The sequence below is a fragment of the Octodon degus genome, unplaced genomic scaffold, assembly GCF_000260255.1.
Source record: "Octodon degus isolate 3935 unplaced genomic scaffold, OctDeg1.0 scaffold00046, whole genome shotgun sequence".
NCBI classification, from domain to species: domain Eukaryota; kingdom Metazoa; phylum Chordata; class Mammalia; order Rodentia; family Octodontidae; genus Octodon; species Octodon degus.
The window spans coordinates 14,624,118-14,645,864 of NW_004524622.1; the positions used below are offsets into that span (position 1 = coordinate 14,624,118).

The following is a 21,747-nucleotide window of genomic DNA, read 5'->3' on the forward strand; positions in this document are numbered from 1 at the left end:
CTGAGATACTGTTTGTTGAGAGATGAAACACAGAACAAGGCCACTGAAATTGGTAAACACGGGTTATCACTGCTATTGCATTGGCCCTCAATAAAACTTTAGGCATTTTACTTCACCTCTTTATTTTAGCATCCTCATCTGTGATGGACAACCCTTATAGTTACTCATTATGGAGAACTGCTAGGACAATTAATAAATAAGCCTTGATGAGTATAATAAAAATGAAGGAGTAGGCACTATTCTGCCCTCCTGGGAAACAGCACACCTCAAATTCAGTCTCCTAAAATGTGTAGCTATATTTAGAAGATGCCCTAAACCACACAATTACAGTATTCACCCCAAGTCTGAGTTGCCCTGCCGCACACCCCCTGCTAGCCTTCCTACCTTCTACCTACACCACAGGCTGGACTCTCCTACCTCTATTTTCTTAACATCCTTTTTCAGTTGATTCTGGTAATGAGGCTGTGTATACAACACAGGCTCCTTGAACCATGAAAGATTAAAAATCTATGCTGAGCTGTGTGGAAATACCAGAGAAATCTCTAGTACATCCAAGAACAGGCCCATAGCTTGTGGAGCTTTCGGAACTTGTAGCTCATGAATGCTCAACTGTGCGGCTCTCACATAATGAACAAGGCAAGGTCTAGAGTTACATGTAAGTTGCTACAGTTATTTCTAAGGACACTTACTCTTGAGTGCATGCATTCACTTACTAGAACACTGAAGCCTTGTATTACAAAGGTAAAATATTGGGTTCAAGTCCAAGGATTACTGTTCTAAAAACTAGCCGCAGAGCCTCACCCAAAGTAACATTTATTGCTTTTTGAAGGTATTTGTTAAAATGTGCATCCCCTAAAGTTTATACAAAAGTCCAAAAAGGTTCCGAGAAAAACTTTTAAAGCCACCACAATATCTTCCTAGTTTCTTCACTGAATACTCTGTATAATCCATAAAGACAAAATTAACATGCATGCTTAAATAATCCAAATGCTCTCTTTTATTCTTACAGCCACTTAGTGTCCATTACATCTGTTTCCTTAACTGGGGAGGGGTAGCTGAAAGCACGGCATTCATGTGCCACTTACATTTGTGAATCTGAAAGCAAACAGATATGAACACAAATTCCCTTACAAGTTACTGTGGAGTGAGACACCGTATAGAAAGTCCCTGGAAAAAAGCTCACTCCTTTTCCCTATTTGGAGAACCCACAGGACTATGCCTCCCCGAGGGAGTTTAGTAAGTCAACAAGAATTAATAATATAATGTGGTACTTAGAAGGCGTTGTCAATTACAGCTTCAACCCTGAAAACAAAATGGAATAAACCAGCAGATTTTTCCTTTCACTAATTGTAGCTAAGTGTGCAGAGACAACACATTCTTTAGACAGAGGTTTTTTTTTTTTTTTAATTTATTTTTTTTATTTGTGTGTGTGTGTGTGTGTGTGTGTGTGTGTGTGTGTGGCCAGCTCAGTCCACCAGGGGGCAGGGCTGGCTGGCATGTGGTGCTGGGGGATTGAACTGCGGTCCCTGTGCTTTGCTAAGCTTGTTCTAAGTAGGTGCTTTAGACCACTGAGCCATCTCACCAGCCCCTTTAGACAGAGTTTTGAACCTTGCTGTGAAAGCAGATGGTGTGACTCAATTTCTATGTAGTAACCACTACTTTTTTCATTCAAATAATGTAAATTCTCTCTGAAAACACTCCAGTTTTTTTTTATCTCTTGCCTTATGCCCAGCCTACATGGCCTTCCTCGACATGAACCATGGTCTCTCAAGAATGGGAATTCTATCTAGTTCAGACCTATCCCTAGGACTCCAGGTAGGACTGCTAGAAAACTTGGACTTCCTCAATGCATGACAGAATGAAAAATCTCTCCCAATTTTTTTTCCCTCCAAAGATCTTGAGAGATCCCTTTTATAATATCATGGTTTCTAGGCACTTCTCGCTGATTTCCAATGAAATGCAAGCAGTATTGGATTGCCAAAATCCTTAGGCCTTGAACTCCAGTTGGGTCAAATTTTTATTATGTGAAAAATTCATTGGTAGTCTTGCTTCCTCTTATCATCTACAAATCACAGTTACGACTTGGCTCAAGCATTAGCAGCCCATGGAAACAAATTGTTCTGTGCACATTTGCTAAACACTGTCGTAGTGGTAAGGCCAAGCAACAAAATTATTCCTCATACTCATTGAATCTATAAACAAAAGAAATTTATTTTTCAGTTATTCACCTTATGTCACCAAAAGCATGGAAATGTGTATGACATTGAGGCTAACAGGTATTTGCTGATGTATGCCGTGTATTTTTTTCTAACTCTGTTGAGGAGTGTCTCTAAGTTGAATTTGTTGTGATCTTGAGATATTAGTGATAGATAGCTGCCAAAATATTGTACATTATGAGTTACATTATGACTTACCTAATCCAGCTGTGTTGACTGCTTGGCCTTGTGCCCCATCCTCTCTGTGAAATAAACAACTTCTTAATCACAGAGCAGCTAGTGAGACATTAGCTTCTCCTCTGGGTAAATCTCTAAAGACTCATTTGAGTTAAATGCGTTCCCTTCTGGCAATTGGTTCGCAAACTTGCTTCATGAGGTGGTGTAGATAAGACGAATTAATGTACTGAATTAACCTTTGGACTGTGGTACAAGTTGTATATGTGCTCAGTAAGTGCTGGCCTAAACAGAACACATTTGAGGGGAATTTTCTAACAAGATACAGTCTAAAAAGTGAAACTCCTATAAAATATGCAAATTCAAAAGCTGCAATTTTAGTATCTAGAATTTTTTTTTTTTTTAAATGTAGTTGATACAGGGTCTCACCATGCAGCTTGGGCTCGTAGTGATCCTCCTGTTTTCAGCTTCCCCAGTGCTGGGATTACAGACGTGTGCCACCATGCCCAGCCTAGTATCTACATAAGATCTATCTATCTATCTATCTATCTATCTATCTATCTATCTATCTATATCTTTTATTATCTATATGGCTAATTTAAACCCAAGGTATGAATGCAAAATGTTCTCTCTCTCTCTTCTCTTTCTTCCTCTCTCTCTCTCTCTCCTTCTCTCTCTCTCTCTCTCTCTCTCTCTCTCTCTCTCTCTCTCTCTCTCTCTCCTTCTCTCTTCCTCCCTCTCTTTCAGTAACTACCCAAAACAAAACATTGCCATAATAGTGTCCCACTGGGCCAAGAGTTAAATTATTCCCTGTGACTGGAAAAGATATTCTAGGAGGACTCAGCAAATCAGGTAGATTTACCTAGCAGGACCGTACAATTACTATAAGGAACTTTTTTTTTTTTTTTTTTTTTCAGAAATTTATTGTGTGTGTGTGCGGGTGTGTGTGTGTTTTTTTTTTTTTTCTTCAGAACTGGGGATTGAACTCAGACCCTTGTGCTTGCCAGGGAAGCGCTTATTCTCCTGATCCACCTCCCTGACCCCTGTAAGCAACTTTTTTTTTTAAAATTAATAATAACTTCTAATTGTATTTATTAACCTTTATTTTTTTTCAAAGTTTTATTGATAAACAGATAACAATGAGACAGTTTCAAATCCAATTGGAAGTACAGTTTCAACAAATAATACACTGCATATATTCTTCTTAGTGGTTAATTGCTGTACAAGAAGTGTTTTTTTTTTTTTAAAGGTAAAGGCTTTACATTTATTAAAGGTAGGGAAAGAAATTTGCTCTGCAGAGCAACTGTGGATCAATTAAAAGTTGGAAAAGAATTCACTCTGCAGGGTGAGAGCGACCCCTGTGGAACAGAAGACACAGTGGCCAGGAGCAAGGGCTGCCATCTGCACGTCTCGCACTTGTGGAGCTGACATCAGGAAAGCGTTGATCAAACACCTGCCTGACTTCTCCTGAGAACTGGACGGCACTTTGTGTGCATGTGTCCCAGCCCTGTGGTGACGGATCATGCTGACCTGCTCACTGGTTCGCTACACCCTGATCTCTGTCTCTCTAGGGCTCCTCGACTCCTCCAGGCCACGCACACCCTGGAAATGCCACGATGACTGGATTGATGCTACAGCTTCCCTTTCAGCTGAGTGATGGACTTATTTCATCACTAGCCTATGCCGTATCTTAGGTTGTGCTTCTGCCTCAATGTGATAACTCTAAACACCAAGACCTTTCTGAGGATAACCCACTAATATTATAGATTGCTAGACAATGTTGTATTGTTTAGCTGAATTCAAACACCTATAGTATTTAAATGCCAACAGAATATCCACCTCTGACAGGACAAAAAAAAAGGGGGGGATACAAAAGAAAGATCATTTTGTATTTATATATACAAAATAGGATAGATATACTTTCACTTAATTCAATAAGAGGTGTACTAACAGTGTTTGGACAGAATATCCTGTCTGCTTCTTGTACTACGGATAACCACTAAGAAGATAACAATGTACAATGTATTAATTATCAAAACTGTCCTATTAATCAGCTTTGAAACTCTCATTCATATTTGTTTCTCAATACAATTGAAATTTTAAAAAAACAACAGAAAAAACCCACCAAGACCTATGATAGGAGATTGGGACAACAGGGAGTGCACCAGTGCTGGTGTTGCCTGAGTGGAAATGTACAGTGGTAATCTGCTTTTAAATAACTCCTAAAATGAATTGTTTCATACCCTTGTTCCATGAGAAAAAAAAAAAATTATAGAGCTGAATGTTTTGTCCAGGCAGCAAAAGTTTAGGCCAAATCAGATTTATGTTTAGAAAACAAATGTGATTTTGGTTAAGCTTAGGGATTGGGTGAGGCTGTGTCTACATCTGTATTTATGGACGCTGAGGCCCAGAGAAGCCATCTAGCAGCACCTGCATGGCCCAACTCTAGCCTCACAGAACTGACTGCAGGCTCCCTAAGGGCCCACCACGTCTCTCAGCCTTGGATTTCTCCAGCACAGTTCAGAGGTCAAAGAGCCTGCTCGGGTGTTAACAGGGTTTGTTCCTGGTATGGATGGGGCCCTAGGAAAGGACTAGGGTACTTCCTGTGAGATGCACACAGGGGGACGCCTCACCACTCTCTAGCTTCCATCTCACTGCTCTTGCTTGTATTCCAGCTACAGATGGCAGTCAGGACGGATTGGCCACAAACCACAGGGGACCTCACTGATGAGACTGTCCAAGGACAGGCTTTTCAGTGTCCCCAAATAGTGGCAGAAAGCTAGGAAATTGATCAAAGGTGTGTAGGTGGGACTGGGCCTCAGTGTCTAAAGCAAACAAGCTACCTCACTTCTGAGATAAACATCTCTTTTGGTTAAGGTCAGCTATTAGTTGCTAGGCAACCTTGTCATGTGTTACAAACTCTGCGAAAGTATAAATAAAGGATTGTTTTGTTGTGTGCTGAGTTAGTATTGCCCATCACGCAGACCAGCAACCACTTAGCCCAGCTTTTGTCTTCTTGTCTATCTTTCTCATTCCTGTTGCTGTGTCTCCCTGGGTAGAAGTTTGCAGTAAGACCAAAGGATCCCTACGCTGAGGTATTTTGCTACAACAATACAAAATGGACTAAAGTCCCTCAAAGTTCATGGAATTCACTTACATAAGAAAACAACTTCTAAGAAAAGTTGACAACTGCTGAGGTATCAGCAGACCTGTGGTGGACTGCCGACTGGTGGTCAGCTTGTAGCACCCAGCTGAACCGAACCATCATGGTGCTGGGTGTGGGAGGCCCATCTGAGGACTGTTTTAGCAGCATAAGTGGTAGAACTGGAGAGGAAGAGAAGCTGCAGGGAAGCCGTAGAGGGCTGTTGGTACTCCTGAGGCGCTTGTTATGCTGGCCTTCATGATGAACTTGGCTGTTCTAATTGGAGGCGGAGCTTAGGACCTCATGGTCACTGAGGATGGCTGTGGTTCATTTTTGGGGAGCTCTGATCCTCACCTTGAGCACTGCTTCCTGGCTTTTGTTATTAGGCTGGTCTTGAATTATGTAGCCTGGGTCCGTCCTTGAATTTGCAAGGATTCTTCTGCCTTTGCCCCCTGAGTGCTGGGCTTACAGGTGTCCACAGGCTTCAGCTGCCACTGCACTACTAACTCCCTGGTACTCTTGAGGCACGTGTTAGCCATGTTCTCTTCTGTGGGAAGTCCTTGAGGCAGCTTCAGAGGCTGGATTCTTACGAGATGCTTAACCACTTTCAGCTTTGCATTTACTGAAGGGATGTTCTTATGAACTTGAGGAGTGTGTGCTTTTTCTAATCCAAGCATCTTGATTACATCTTTTCCCCAATATGGTCGTCTTATTGTACTTTTTATTCTGGTAACAACATGTAGTTTATGAGGGTGCTGTGGATCCCCACCATACTTTTCATGATCTTCAGGTGAAGGCTGAAACACTTTATCTGGAATTCTTGATTTGGTAACTTTGTGACGAATCCAATCTGTACCCATGAGAGATTCCACACGTTTTGTCACAGTCTGTAGCCTGCCTGGGGGCCTGTGAACCACTGAACACAAAATCCCTGCCATAGTGTCGTAATTATATGTCTTCAGAGGTTGTAGGCAGCAAACAGATCTACTGGGGAAATGCTCTGGAAATGGACAGGTTCTCCCCTTTCCTGGTGCCGCGCCCGCTAAATGTCCAGCCTGAACTTCTGTAAGCAACTTTTTGATGCTTTGGAAATTTAAGAAATTGAAATGGATAGATTTGGGGAAAACCAAGTGAGACGTTAATGTGTGACTGAATTTATTCAGATTTCTGCCTACTAGTTTTTGTTTTTATTTTTTGAGGCAAGGCCTCTCTATGTAGTTCAGACTGCTTTTAAACTCACTATGTAGTCCAGGCTGACCTTGAAATTGCAGCAATTCTCCTGCCTCAGCCTTTCAAGTGCTGGGCCTATAGGTAGCACCACTGCCACAACCAGATCTGTCTAATATGGTTTCATTTACATTGTACACTATGTAATCATTGGCCTGTCTCTCTCTCTCTCTCTCTCTCTAATTATTAAGCAATTTGAGAAGATTTAAGGAGGGGTAAAGTTAAGGAGAAATGGGTTGAATTTTCTGAAGAGAAACAGGCCTATCATTTTGAAATTGCACAGTGACATCTTCCAAATATTGTTTTTTGGTTTGTATTTCTATCTCCAATTGTTGGAACAAAGTGCTAACAAGTCCTGGTGTAATGTGATACACTGATAAACCAGCTGGGAGGGAGTGTTTGTCTGAATTTTTTGGAATTTGGAAGAATATTTTTAATACATATAGAATAAAAAATGCCATCCTTGCCCTTAAAGATAAAAGCAAAACATTTAAAAAATATTGTTGTAATACCATTTTATAAAAATAATTTATAAAACATATTTCTTTGCAAATAAAAAAAGAAACAAAGCTGTAGGAACGGGGAAGGGATGTTTTCTGATAGAGAAGACTCCAGGTGCGTGGCTGGGTGATCCGATTACCAGCTTAGTGAACAGGGCATCAAGCAGTTGGCTGAGAAGACAGCCACGGAGCCCAATAAGGCTCTTGGATGCTTTATGACACCTATCCTGCAAAAGGCTTAAAGAGGTGGCACTTAATTATTCTTACAGAAGTGAAAATCTAGGATTCCTTAAAACATACCCATACATTTTTAGAGTGAGGAAGCCTGAGTAAAGAGTAAATAATTTTTAAAAGTTAACTTAGCAGGGAAAAAAAAGTTTAATGTATAAGACAAATCTGTTGGAAATGCTATTGCTTTTGGCTCAAGGCCACTATATGACTTACCTGGCAGAAGGTTTATGGAATACAAAGGGTTTGGGTGGAACACTTTATCTGGGGACTAACTGCTGTGTTTAGGGACAGATTTAGCTTGATTGAACTAAAATGTGTAGGTAAAGAATACAGCGTGAGGCTTCAATAGCTAGAGTCAGGTGGAACACAGTTCCTGGTTTGGTCATTTAATAAATATTTGTTTAACGACATAACTAAAATTGGAAAAGATCTTTGAGGTTCTCAGGAATTAAAATAAACAAACAAAGAAACAAAACATACAGTGGAATTACCTGCAGGGGACCAAAAAGTTAATTTAGGTTTTTAACAATAGATAAAATATGGAAATGAAAATCATCACTAAGTTGTTAAATTGTCAGTTCTGCTGGAAGTTGAGAAACCATGAGCTGTCTATGAATTAATGATAGAGAGAAGGTGTAGATGAACAGGGCATGCTAAGACAAAAACCTTTGATTTTTTTTTTTTTTTTTTTTTTTTTAGTTTGGTTAAAATTTTCTGATTTTCCATTTACTGGATTGTCTACAAATATTGCAAGGGGACTATATCATGCTTTGAACCCTGTGGAAGAATATTTTTAATTCATATAGAATAAAAATAAAATATGCCATGCTTGCCCTTAAAGATAAAAGCAAAACATTAAAAAAAAATTGTAATACCACAGCTTCCCTAAGCCCGACAATCTTTGCCTTCGTGTTACCTTTATTTTATTTTTTAAAATTTTTTTCTTTTCTTTTTAATTTTTTCCCTTAATTTTATTGACAAACAAATAGCAATGAGACAGTTTCAAATCAAATTGGTAGGACAGTTTCAATAATTAACACATTGCATACTCTCTTCCTAGTGGTTATTTGCTGTACAAGATGCAGACATGATATCCTATTTACAAACACTATTAGAACAAATCCCTCTATTCATTAAGAGAATGTAACTGTATATCTATCCCAAACTCTTTGAATACACAGATACAAAATGGACATTCATTTATATATCCCCTTTTTTGTTTAGTTCTGTCATTTGAATATTATAGGTGTGTTAACTCAGCAAAAATATTCTAAAAGAGTCCCGTAATCCATAACAGTATTGGGTCTTCCGCTTGACTGGCAGTGTCAGAAATTGTTGACCTGAGTCCCCTACAGCTCAACATAACAGCATGGCTTTACTTCTTGTACTTTGAAAAACCTTTGATTTTATTGTAGGTGGTTCAAGTCAGTAATTAAAGTCAGCAAATCATTTTTTTTTTTAATTTTAGGGAAGGGTCTACAGGGTGTTCAGGGTCTCACTACTAGATCGGACTCAGAGTGATCTGCCTGTTTACAGCCTCCCAAGAGCTGGGATTACAGGCATGTGCCACCACACCCAGTCTCAATTGCCGTCTCAGCATGCCTTGGGAGGACTGCAGCAGCATGGCAGGCCCAGGGATTGAACCCCCAGCCCCTGCGCCTGCTTGCAGGCACTTTAATCTGCTGAGCTATTTGGCTGGCCCTTGCAAATCATTTTAAAAGCACCCAATGGGCGTAAGTTAAAGATAAAGTAATTACAGTAGTATTAGCCTGGTTATAGATGTTTCAAGGCTACAAATCATTAATTTATAGCAAAACATGTAAAGGAGATATTAATAAGATATTGACAGCAAATATTAATCTGGCATAGAAATGAGCATTACCAATGATGCAGTATTTGTACAGTATGCCTGTGTAACTGTTGGGGAAAAGTTTTCTAACAGATCACAGCAGCGGAAGATGTAGGGCAGTAGTGCCCTGCCTGCCCTGGCTTCAGTCCTTGCTACCACACACACACACACACACACACACACACACACACGACCATAGACTGTATACTTTTATTGCTGAAAGTTAATATTTGATATTATACAGATTGAGTTTGTCATGCTTCCACAATACCAATTATAGCAAAATCAACTTCCAGAATAAATTTAAAATGTGGAGTTACTGATAAGACTTAGAGAAGTCACACCAGCTAAATAATGAGAACTGTACTACACACCAAGTGTCATCAGAGGCCAAGTCACATTTCAACTTTTAATTCATTGCACTTTTACAGAGAGAAAAAATTCTTTTTGTCTTGTGTACCAGTTTACTCTAAACTGATTTTTAAAAAAAATGTATTTGGCACAGGGTCTCATTATGCAGCTCAGACTCTTATTAGTGATTCTCCTGTTTTCAGCCTCCCCAGCCCTGGAATTACAGGTGCAAGCCACCATGCCTGGTCTCAGTGGCCAGCTCAGGGTGCCCAGCAGTGGGGCTGGTGGGGATCAAATCCTGGCCCCTGCACTTGCCTGGTCAGGTGCTTAATTTGCTGAGCTATCTCGCTGGCCTTTTTTGAATTTATTTATTTATTTATTGATTGATGATCAAAAGACAGAAAAGAGAAGGAAGCCAAGTCCAACGCTTATGATTGATTAATTACTAGGAAAGCTTTATATTCTTTATTAGAAAACAAGCAAAAAGTGAATCTGAGAAAGAGTCCCACCATGTGCTGAGTGTGGGGAGAGAGTGGGTGAATAGCTCTGAGGGCTGGTTAATCTGTGTTTCTGATCTCAGAGAAGAGGCGCAGGCAGACTTCAGCAGTCTCCAGAGCTCTTCCAAGTCCCATGATGGTCACCCCAAAGCAAGAGCTGGCTCCCACACTTCTGGGAGTAGTGGAGACACATCAAGGACCTTAACTAGCTTATCAAGTTTTCCCAGAGTCCCAGAGTCATACTGAAGCAACACGGTGACTTCAGGGTACCCAGGAGAGCAGGATTACATCAGAGCAGCAAGTGGAATTGTTGGAACCAAGGAGGCCTCTTAGTCCAGGTGCACCTGAATAGATTGACACTGAGGACAAGATAGGAGAGTGAATGGATCTCAGGGTGTCCACACAGGCGAGGCCACCACAATGAGGTAAGAGCCCTTCCTTCCTCAGACTACTTCTAAGAGATAACATGTTGAATTACATATTTCTCATTACCTGACTCAAGTTCCCAGTATTCCCTGTGTAGGAATGAGAAAGGTATAGGCATGATATGAAACATTAGTGATACACAGGAATTTTGAAAAAGCAGAGGTTTGTATTTCTACCAGTGATGGTTTAGGTCATTCTGACTCTTCCTCTGAAAAGTAACTAAAATGCTAGTCATGATATAAAATAATCTTATATAAACCAGCAAATAGAAAGGAACCACCAGGCTAAATTTTGGGGCAAAGTGAAACCCAGAGAGGTAAGGAAAGCACACAGATACTTTTACCATCTTGGGGCCATGTTTGTGGGTAGGAGCATATCTGAATGGATTTCAGCTGGTGGAAATGGAACAGAAACCAGACCAAAGGCCTCAGATAAATGGGCAAAACTTTTAAATGCCTTCCTCATATGAAGCTGGGCTCTTAAAAGATAAACCCCTAAAATAAGGGTAAAGCAGAATGGTCTACCTCCCACTCAGATACCCCAAGGACAGTTGCCTTCACATATAAGCAAATGCCATGGAAAGGGAGGCTCTTGGGTATCCACAATCTAGTTGCAAGATGGCAACCCAAATGTACACCATCTGGGTGGTCTGAACGAAGTGGCAAGTGTAAGTTCAAGTTGTTTCTGGCAGAAGCAGAGGAGAATGGCTACCATCCCAAGCCTCAAAGAATCTCTGAAAGCAACTTTTCATCAAAAATAACAAAGCATGCAAGAACAGACAGATAAAAGGGGAGAGTAAAAATGCGGGGCCTAAGAACAGATTCATGCTCTAATGAATTCTGGAGCCATTCATTCATTTATTAAAAAAATATTTACTGAGTACATACTCTGTGCCACTCTTTAGGACAGGTACCCTCTAAGCTGTGATGTGAAAAGATCACCTAGATACTAAAAAGCCAGTTGAGCTACCATTATATTTTTGTTTATTTATCTTTACCTTTGGAGTTTTCCTAAGACTGCCAAACACAGAGACTAATGCATACCCATTGCTATTTAGTGATGGATTCTGAAATGAACATCATCTTTCAGGACTGAGACTGATATTACAGACATTCCTTGTTTTACAATGTATCCATCTAATAATCATTCAGACTTACAACTGAGGCATGCAGTTCAGACTTAGGACCCACTACTTGGACTTACAGCCCATCTCTTTTAGTACAACTCTGTACATCTTATTAGCAAGGCTCAGGGTCTTTTTTTGTACAGTAGACCTTATTTACACAACACTGTAGTTTTTTCTGATTGCAATGTATGGTATAGTGCTGTAGTTTTATGTTCTGCTACACATTACAGTATTGAAAGAAGAGTTATGCAAATAAAAGCAAAATCATCAAATGGAATTTCCCTTGACCATTTCTTTGCTCTGAATACTGTAATGTACATACAAGGTACAATTCCTCATTTAGCGACCTTGTAGTAGGATTTACTGACTGGGCCATTAAATGAGCAATGCCTATATTGATTCCTTCTTAGATGCTCATTTTCTAAAGGCTTCTTTGTTGGGCTAAGATTAATTATGCCCTTGGCAAACCACAGGGCCATGTGTATTAACAGAAAACTGATGAAAGACAAAGATAGATATCTCAAAGAGACATAAAGTTCAGTGCTAACTACATTTATCTTTTTCAGGGAGGAGTACGATACTGGAGATTGAATGCACAGCCTTTGCATTGAACTACATCCCCAACCCTACTTTACTTTTCATTTTAGCACAGGGTGAGTTACTAAGCTGTTGGGCTGGCCTCACACTTGTGATTCCCCTGTGTTAGTGAGCCTCCCAGAGTGCTGGGATTACAGCTATGCAGCACTGCCACCTAACCACATTTATCTCCAACTGTACTAAAGTCCAAACAGACCTACCTACTGTTAGGAATCATAGCATGAATTGAGAAAAATTGTTTTTTCAGATGTGCAACAGTTACGAAACAGCTGAAGGTACAAGCAGGGTGGAGGGAAGTTGGTCCAATATTTATTGATACACAGACTGCCTTTCTTGATCAAAGCTGTGGGCAGAAGTTTACCTATTCAATATTTAGGCTGCTTAGTTGCATCTGTTCTAGGTGTCACCTCTTTTGTCTTCTACCTAGATTTTCACAGTAAGGATTACAATTGTCACATCTACAGGTCTGCATTTGTTTTCCCTTATTAAATATCCTGGGAATTGTCATTTACTGAGCCTTTGGAACACCCTGACTCGTGCTTTCTTTTGAGGTATGCCAAACCACAAGAGTATAGTGTAACAATAATGAAGGCCATTATTATTCCATTTTATAGATGAGGAAGCAAGAGGCCAGAGAGGTTACATCCGGGTACAGAGGTTCAGAGGAGTGGGCACTTTGATGTTGGCCAGACTTGGATTTAAGTTGTGCCTCTTCCCTGTTATTTTACCTCTCCTAGAGAGGAAGTTCAGCTTTTTCTTTTTTCTTTTTTTTCAGTGCTGGAGATGAATCCAGGGCCTCATACATGCTAGGCAAATGTTCTGGCTCAGGTTTCTGAGACGGGAGCTTCCATGGGGACGAGGCGGAAGCCAAATATGCTGGAGTGTATGGCTCTGGGAAGTGCTTGCTTTTCTTTCTTCCAGAGACTTCTCACCTACAAATCCAGGTTTACCCTAGGCTGTACCTTCAAATTGCTTGTTTCTTTATTTTTTTGGTACTAGGAATTGAACTCAGGATCTTGACCTTGCCAGGCAGGCACTTAAGCTGCTGAGCGATCTTCCCAGCCCTCAAATAGCTCTAAAAGGAAACACTGCAATGAAAATAATGTACTATTGTACATAATTTCAGTAATAAGGAAAGTGCAGGTAAATGTTTTTAAACCCCTTCATTCTTCCCCAACACAGACTTGTGTGATCCTTGAGAATAATGTAAGTTTTCAGTTGGCTGTTTCCAGATCATAACAACATTATCTGTACTGGCCTTGACAAATGTGGATCCAGGAAATGCTGAAGAAGAAAAGCCCAGATGTCTGTCTTTCCTTCTCCCCAGTCCTCTGGATGCAGTATACCTCTCCAGCAACTCTGGGTGTCTAGGCAACAGGGTTTGAGGTAAGTCAAGGTGGGAGGGAGGGATGCGACTGCTAAGCATTTCTTTGGTTTCCCATGGTAAGGACATATAACATAGAAGAAACATACTACCTTTTTAAGAAGAACATATCATTTTTTCCAGTTATGACAAAAGCATCTAATAATACTCTTTGATTTAACCCAAAACTATTTAATCGTCCTAGAGTGCTCTGAAATGAACAGCCACTTGCTGTAACAAGAACTCACTCATACAGTCATAGATTCGCTCAGTGCATCTGTACTGATTATCAACCTGTACCTCCCACCCAGCTGATCACAATAAGGATTCAGCTTGTCACTATCCGACACAAAGCAGGGCTCACTACTTGAGGTAGCTGCTGCGGGAGCTGACTGTCCCCTACTGATAGTGCACCAAAACAACAAACACTGAGAGTTCCTAGTAAGATCAGCCCAGCCCCGTTCTAGGGCTGGCTTCTGATGTGAGTATGACACACTTTTCAAATAATTTGATTCAGAGGCCTCCTGTATGCACAGCTTTTGGACTGCCAGACTTCAAAACACATGCTCACCTAACAAGTTTTATTTTGGTACTGGGGAATGAACTCAGGACTCTGCACTTGCCAGGCAGGCGCTTATTCTACTGAGCTATCTTCCCAGCCCTCACCCAACACTTAAAGCCTGAGAGGTTTCATACCCATTTATAGCTGGCTTGCTGCAAATAGGACCAATAATACCTATCTGGCCCCTTTGGGAACTGAAGTTGATAGTTGGAATTTAACTGTTAGGCTAAATAAAATTTCTTAAGTCTTGTTTCAATCAACTATTTCTAATGTTCATTCAATCCTAATATAGACCCCTCCTTCCAGAATGTTCGAAATCCTGATTCTCAAATTCCTGACTCATGACTATGCAGTCTCCACAAGTGCTGTGCAAAGCCCTATCCTCAACCTTACACTTCCATAAGCTCTTGCTAACTGCAAGCATGAAGAGCCCATTCAGTCTTTTTTTTTTTTTCTTTTTGTATTTAGTACAGGGTCTACAGGGTCTCACTACATAGATCAGACTGGTAGTGATTCTCCTGTTTTCAACCACCCAAGTGCTGGGATTACAGGCATGCACCACCAGGCCCAGTTTTAGCGCACCCCAGGGGCAGGGCTGGCATGTCACTTGGGATTGAACCTGGTTGTTGCACCTGCCCAAACAGGCGCCTTAGTCCGCTGAGCCATTCAGCTCTTTCTGACTGATGGTTGATAAAGGTTCCATCAGATCCAGAAGAAATTTTTCTTTCTTTTTTGGTGTCTTTGAGTCAGAGTCTCAGAATAAAATTCAGGCTGGCCTAAAGCAATCCTCCTGCCTCAGCCTCCCGACTGCAGGGACGACAGGCTTGTGTCACCTTGCTGGCCAGAAGGAATTCTTGATTCAAGCAGGAAGGTGAGAACATGACTCCAGTGCTGTAGCAAATGGGTACTATGGAAGCTCATCACTTAGAAGACATCAGTTAGGATCCCACAAAAGCTAATATAATAAAATAGGTATACAAGTGATCTTCACTTAATATTTTAAAAACATTACTGTGAAACGCTCCAATTTAAAGCATCCCTGTAAGAGGCAGCCAGATGCTTGCTGCTGGGGCCACACTTCTAGCCCCCACATGGCCTCTCTATTTTCTTGCCTACCTTTGGGGCAGTGTCCTAGCTTACTACAGATGCTTTTATACTCCTCAAAGATAGTTCAATGATAAGCCTCCCCACCTTCGCTGAGGTGCTACCATTTCTAAGGATGCAAAATTGTTGAGACGGAGTGTTGTTATAAAGGAAAGGAACGTTTTTGATAAACCCTCCTATTTCCATTAAAAGAAGACGTCTCGATCCATTCTGGAGAAACTGTATCTGCAGGAAGCAGTCCCTTTGCCTCACTTCACCCGCCTGAGCCACCTAGGCTCAGTACTGAATTCGAGGTGCCGCCCGACGCCAGCAGGGCGCAGACTCGTGTTACAGGGTCAGATCCTACCGGCTCAGACATGCCATTTCCCTCAGCCAGACAGCAAGCTTGTCTGTTAAATACCCTCCGAGAAGGTTCGGCCGTCAGAACCCCCGCGCCCGGAATCAGCCCAGCCCACGACCCACTCCGCCTGCCCGAGGTCGGGGAGGAAGCCGCGGCGGCGACTCTAGGCGCAGCTCGGGACGGAGAGGGAGTTTCCCGTGCCCGGCGCCCGCCGAGATCTGGACCAGGCGGCCCGGCCGGTCCTCCCGGGCGTGAGCTCCGGGAAGCGCGCAGAGCGCGGAGCGCGGGGCTGTCCGATCCGGCCTCGCCGCCCGCTGCTCCGGGAGGGACCCGGCCGGGACGTGGGGGCCCAGGCGCTGCCGCTAGCCTACCGTCCTCGGCTTCTTGACCCCCGACATGCTGCTGCTGGCAGGGCGGCGCGGCCCCGGAGCGCGGGACGGACACGAAGGTCGCTCGGAAGGCGGCGGCGCGGTCGGCGGCGGCCCGGTCCCGAAGGAGGTATAAAAGGGCTCGCAGACACGTCGCACTTCCCTGGACCAGCCCCTTCCCTCCTCCTCGCGCTCCTCCCGCTCCTCCCGCCCAGTCCGCCCGCAGCGCCCAGCCCCGGGGACCCGGCCAGCCTGGCAGCGGGCGGTGTCCGACCCACTTCCGCCCTCGCACCCCAGGGGTGCCAGGCGGCCTCGACCCGCCTTCGCGCTTCAACCTGGAGCCCGCGAGGCCCGGGAGGTGGCCTGCAGAGGGCAGGGATGCTTGAGGTCGCCACCGTCGGCCAGGACCTCGGAGCACTCCGAGGCGCAGCTCGGATTCAGCATTTTCATGGGCCCTTACAATGTGCTCCGCTGAGCTCTGACTTCTTTATCCAGGGGTCCCCTCTTGGCCCTGCCCCAGGCAGCAAGCCAGTTTACAGAAGGCAATAGAGGTGGTCCAACTTCCTCAAGATTCTATGCCAGCGAGGGGATTTGGGCTGGGGCTGTCAGCCTTCAGCGTGCAGACTTTGTACACTGGCATCACCAACACTGTGATAAGGAAACCACCAGGCTCCCGGCTTCCTGTGCCCTATGCACCAGGCGACCTGCCAAAAGGTTTACCTGCACTCACTGCTTTTCAGCTGATGCACAGTCACTAGGGGGGACATTGCACCTTTTCTCCATGTCCAGAAGCTGAGGCCAGGCCCTCCATGGCCAGTGGCAGCTCAGAAACTTGGTCAATCTGTCCCTAAACATCCCTCTAGAGTAGTACAGGGTTTTTGTCAACAGGGCTGGGCCCTGTGGAGACAAATCAGGAGAGCACAGCTTAAGAAGGCTGTGACTCTGGGTTCTACTCATGTGAGGCATCTCCCAAAAGGCCAGCAGGTAAGGAGCAACCACAGCGACAGCGCCCTGGGGACAGCCACTGGGTATCATGTCTTTTATGCCCAGATTCCTTGCCACAAACAGATCAATGTAATACTAGCCATACAAAACCTAAGAAGACACACAGAGCCACAAGTATTCTAACACTAGTCCTTTTGCTGTGAAAGGGCTGGAGAATTTATATTTTAAGGATGTGAAGGATGGAATTTTTCTTTCATACCTAATTGTATTTCTGGAAGACTGCCAGTTTTCCAGACAGACATCTGAAGATCTGAGTAGTCATAGACTTCCCTTCTCCATGGGAAGGTGGGAAAGAAAATAAATTAGGAGTCAAAAACATTAAAAGCCAGCCTGCATGTCTGCAGTACTGAGAGGGCAGCCTCTTTACTTACTCATTTTGCAATTGCTCCCTTTATAGGTAAGTAGCTGGGGGCTGAAGACTGCCTTTCTGTTCTACACTGACTGGCACACTTTGAATTGATGTGAAGTTTAAAGGGCGACATCCTGTTCTTTTCACTAGAAAAGATCTTACATTTGTTCCAATCGTATCTTGAGCTTTGCCAAATCCTGCCCTAAAAGAAGGTAAATTAAGTACTGGTTGAGAAATCATGCAGTTTCCATGAAATATTTTCTTTGTATTGTGTCTTTAAACAAACAAACAAAACAGCTGTTTTCTAGAAGAAACTTGAGGGCACATCCCTAAAAGCTGTTTCCTGGAAAAGAAACATATAGTCCTGGGATAGGGTTTTGAGATCATTCACCCAATTTCCATATCCCTGTAGTTTACATATTAGCAAAATAAAACTGGTACTCAAGGAAGGGAAGTAATTTGACTGTGATCAGTAGCTAGGGCAGCCAGCTCCCCAAATGCTCTCTGAACACTCCTACTCAGCCGTTAGGTCACTGCTTCAAGACTCCATGATGAATATAGAGCAGATCGTTTATTTTGTTTTAGAATTTTTTTTTTCAAATTTGCACTTTAGAACAGATTTTTTTTTTTATACTAGTCCAAAGATTTGCAAGATTAGAGGTCTCAGTGTGAAAATTTCAATTTCCTCTGATTCAAGCCAGGTTGTTCACGACCCTTAACATTATAGATCATTGGGCTGGTGAGATGGCTCAGTGGTCTAAAGCACCTACTTAGAACAAGCTTAGCAAAGCACAGGGACCGCGGTTCGATCCCCCAGCACCACATGCCAGCCAGCGCCGCCCCCTGGTGGGCTGAGCTGGCCACACACACACACACACACACTAAATAAATAAACTTAAAAAAAATTATAGATCATCAGTTTAGTCATAATTCAGCATGGTAACTAACTAAAAAGTTAAAAAAATTACTTCCCAGGAATTACAGGCATGCATCACTATGTTCAGCTAGGTTCTTCTTAAAAGCATTGTCTTAAACTTTATTATTATTTTTTTAATCTCACTACCCTCTGACAGAGCACTCTTGCTAAGAGATATGAGCAATTATAAGCTTAAGTTATGGTGTGGGCACATGGGAACACGGAGCAGACACACGTTGGGGGAGGAGTTGAGTTGAGGACTGTTTCTTCAAACCTGCACATTCTCCATTACTTCCACCGGTGCACTCTCCCAGATGACCAGGTTGAACACTATGGACTACATTATACCCACTCATAATCCTTTGTGTTACTCACAACATTCACATGCGGGTTGGGTTTCCCCTCTATTTTCTTTTCTTCTCTCCAGAAACTGGTTTGGCTTGAATAATTTAAAAAGGTGGTGCTTACTAGTTGATCCTTTTATTGTTTAGAAAAATTGGAATTAATCAACTCATCCAAATAAATAGGGAAATATATACAAAGAATGCCATTATTGATGAGAGATTTAGGTCACAGGGTCCCTCATGCTTTTTGGTCCCCCATGCTTCATGACTTTTTAATGGGGGCAGCCACCCTGAATGGTCATTACAAAGGGATGCAACTATATTGCCCCTTAGTGGTTGAAATGCTTACATGCCAGGAGACATCTAATTGTCAAAACTACTTGTTTAAAAAAAAATGTGCAGCATTACTTTGAGTAAAGAAGCTCTTTAAAAAGTTCTGGGGCCAGGGAGATAGCTCAGTAGAATAAGCGCTTGCCTGGCAAGTGCAAGGGGCTGAGTTCAATCCCTGGTTCTGCAAAGAAAAAAAAAAAGAATTAAAAAGATCTATAGGATCCAAACACTTTTCTCAGGCATGAACTCTACCAAGAAAAGCAAGACATAGTCACTGTCTTCAAGAAACTCACAGTCACTGAAGGAAACAGACTCTACACCATCATTTCAATATAATACATGATTGGGACAGGTAAAAATGATATATGCATGCCTTAGACTTTTTATTTTTTCTTAAAATGCATACACTTAACTAAGATTTTGATATTGGGATGAGGGCTTCTAGCATGTCTACTGATAGGAGTTCCACAAATCACTTTCTTTTTTTTTCTTTCGGTGGAACTGGGGATTGAACTCAGGCCCTTGCACTTGCCAGGGAAGTGCTTATTTCACTGAGCCATCTCCCCAGCCCCTACAAATCACTTTCATTATAAATCTCCAACAAGTTTTATAAAGTGGAATTAGAGATTACAGGCACTTCAGAAGCAATCTGAGAACAGTCTTGTTTACAACTGATCTAACAGTATAGTTTTTAGCAGCTTATCTTTCCAAATTATCTCTCCATTTTTGTAGAAGTCAATTCTTTTTACACTCATGTTATTCATTTAAATCCTAGCTATCACATTACCAAGTAGCTGAAATAAATAACTGAAGAACAAACACAAAAGATTTCAGCAAACCTCCAGTTTAGGGACATAAGTATGTGGACATCTCGGTGTATCTGACTATTGAACATCAGGTTTGCAGAGGATGTCCATCCTTACTTCTTTTTTAGGAGAAATGGAGAGTGTAGACTCAACTGACCAGTGAGTTACAACAGAGGGTGTGATGGGAGCACAAGGGAGGGACATCCAATTCCACTTTGAGAGGATGAAGGGTGGAGACCCCACACCTGGGTTTTCTTGGAGAAGAGAAGGCGAGGACTGAGGCTTGCAAAGCTGTCCCTTTCTAAAGAGCATGCTGTAAAAATTGAAAATCTTAAAGGCAGCAAAGTGCATGAGATAATATGGTATGCTCAGAAAATTATAAGTATCTGTATTGCTGATTTCAGGAGACATAACAATGGAGTGGAGAAGGCTGTGATTGAGGACATCCATCCTCCCATGCAATCAGTCAGCAACATGACTTTGCATGTTCTCTCCTCAGGCCCATCGCAGGGTTAGGTATGTGGCTGGTTTTTGCAGCAATTATAGGATCCTTCTCCAGTTCAAGGATAGAAGTCACTGTTATGAAGTCCATGAACTGGTGAGTGGAATAGACAAATAGAGGGATAATTCCAAGGACATGTCTTAAGTGCTGCAGTAAATGGATTTCTGGAATTATAGGAAAAGTGCCAGAACTAAAACCAGGAGCAATGACTGCTGAACCATGATGAAACTCTTAGGCAGTTGATCTTTAACCTGAGTTTTCAAGGATAAAGTGCAGGCACACAAGAAGACAAACCGTCATCTTACTCACCAATGGCTAAGGCTGCTTGGGCTGATGTCTCTCCACTCCATTGTTATGTCTCCTGAAATCAATAATACAAATACTTCTAATTTTCTGAGCATACCATATTATCTCATGCACCTCTCTGCCTTGAAATTTTTCACAGCATGCCCTTTGGAAAGGGAGAGCACTCACAAAACCTTACCAGCTCTGCAAGCCTCAGTCCTCACCTTCCCTTCTCCAAGAAAACCCAGACGTGGGGTCTCCACCCCTCATCCTCTCAAAGTGGAATTGGATGTACCTCCTTTGTGCTTCCATCATACTCTCCGTTGTAACTCACTGGTCAGTTGAGTCTGAGAAAGAACAGTCTTGTCTTACCTACAACTGATCTGACAGTACAGTTTTTAGCAGCTTATCTTTCCAAAGTATCTCTCCATCTTTGTAGAAATCAATTCTTTTTACATTCATGTTATTCATTTAAGACCCAACTACCACATTACTAAGTAGCTGGAAAAAATAGCTGAAGAACAAACACAACAGTTTTCAGCAAACCTCCAGCTTAGGGATGTAAGTGTGTGGACATCTGGGAAGATAGGGCAGATGTAAAGGAAAGATGGAAGGAAAAAAGAAAGAAAGGAAGAAAGGAAGGAAAACAGGAGGGGGAAAAGGAGGAAGAGGGGAGAAAAAGAAGAAAAGATGAAAACTGTGACAACCTAAAATTAAATATCAAACATGATATATAGAAATATTATAGTTATAAAGAAATATTTTTAAATTATGAAAAGACAGGAATTTAAAAATACATATATTGTGCTTTATTTTCTAGTGTTAATAGAAATGTAAAATAATAAATTTAATATTATGATTGTTAGGAGATACTAGAGTTACTATAAGTGGATGGTTAATTTGTAAAGAATTAGAATGGGCTGTGTTGAACATAATTAATTTATTAGTGGGTCCTAAGCCTTCTGGAAGGACTTCATAAATTTAGGCCTTCTGGAAGGATTTATATAGCTCATAAATCCTAGAAATATACTGTCTATTTTAAAATTAAAAAATATATATACACTCTTACTGGTCAACAGCATGGGCCCTTGGCTTCCTAGCAGTAAATGAGTTTTAAATTCTACATTTTCTGAAAAA

General features: G+C 42.0%; 2 protein-coding genes across 3 annotated transcripts in view; both read right to left on the reverse strand.

The window, feature by feature from the left end:
* The window catches only part of Papss2 (3'-phosphoadenosine 5'-phosphosulfate synthase 2), an 82,221-nt gene extending 65,915 nt beyond the window's left edge, over positions 1-16,306 (reverse strand). For both annotated transcript variants that reach the window (XM_023716158.1, XM_023716157.1), the window contains exon 1: positions 16,077-16,306. In XM_023716158.1, the coding sequence (XP_023571926.1) occupies positions 16,077-16,103 (27 nt within the window). In that variant the 5' untranslated portion in view covers positions 16,104-16,306. The remainder of the gene's footprint in view (positions 1-16,076) is intronic.
* LOC101580477 (39S ribosomal protein L30, mitochondrial-like) lies at positions 5,278-6,525 on the reverse strand. The gene has a single exon (XM_012514939.2). It carries the CDS (start codon positions 6,468-6,470, stop codon positions 5,931-5,933), a length of 540 nt encoding a protein of 179 aa, XP_012370393.1. The 5' UTR covers positions 6,471-6,525; the 3' UTR covers positions 5,278-5,930.
* Positions 16,307-21,747: the final 5,441 nt, after the last annotated feature.

Bases quoted from the DNA above. Each gene is read 5' to 3' on its own strand.
- LOC101580477 (XM_012514939.2), bottom strand. From the start codon at position 6,470: ATGGCAGGGATTTTGTGTTCAGTGGTTCACAGGCCCCCAGGCAGGCTA.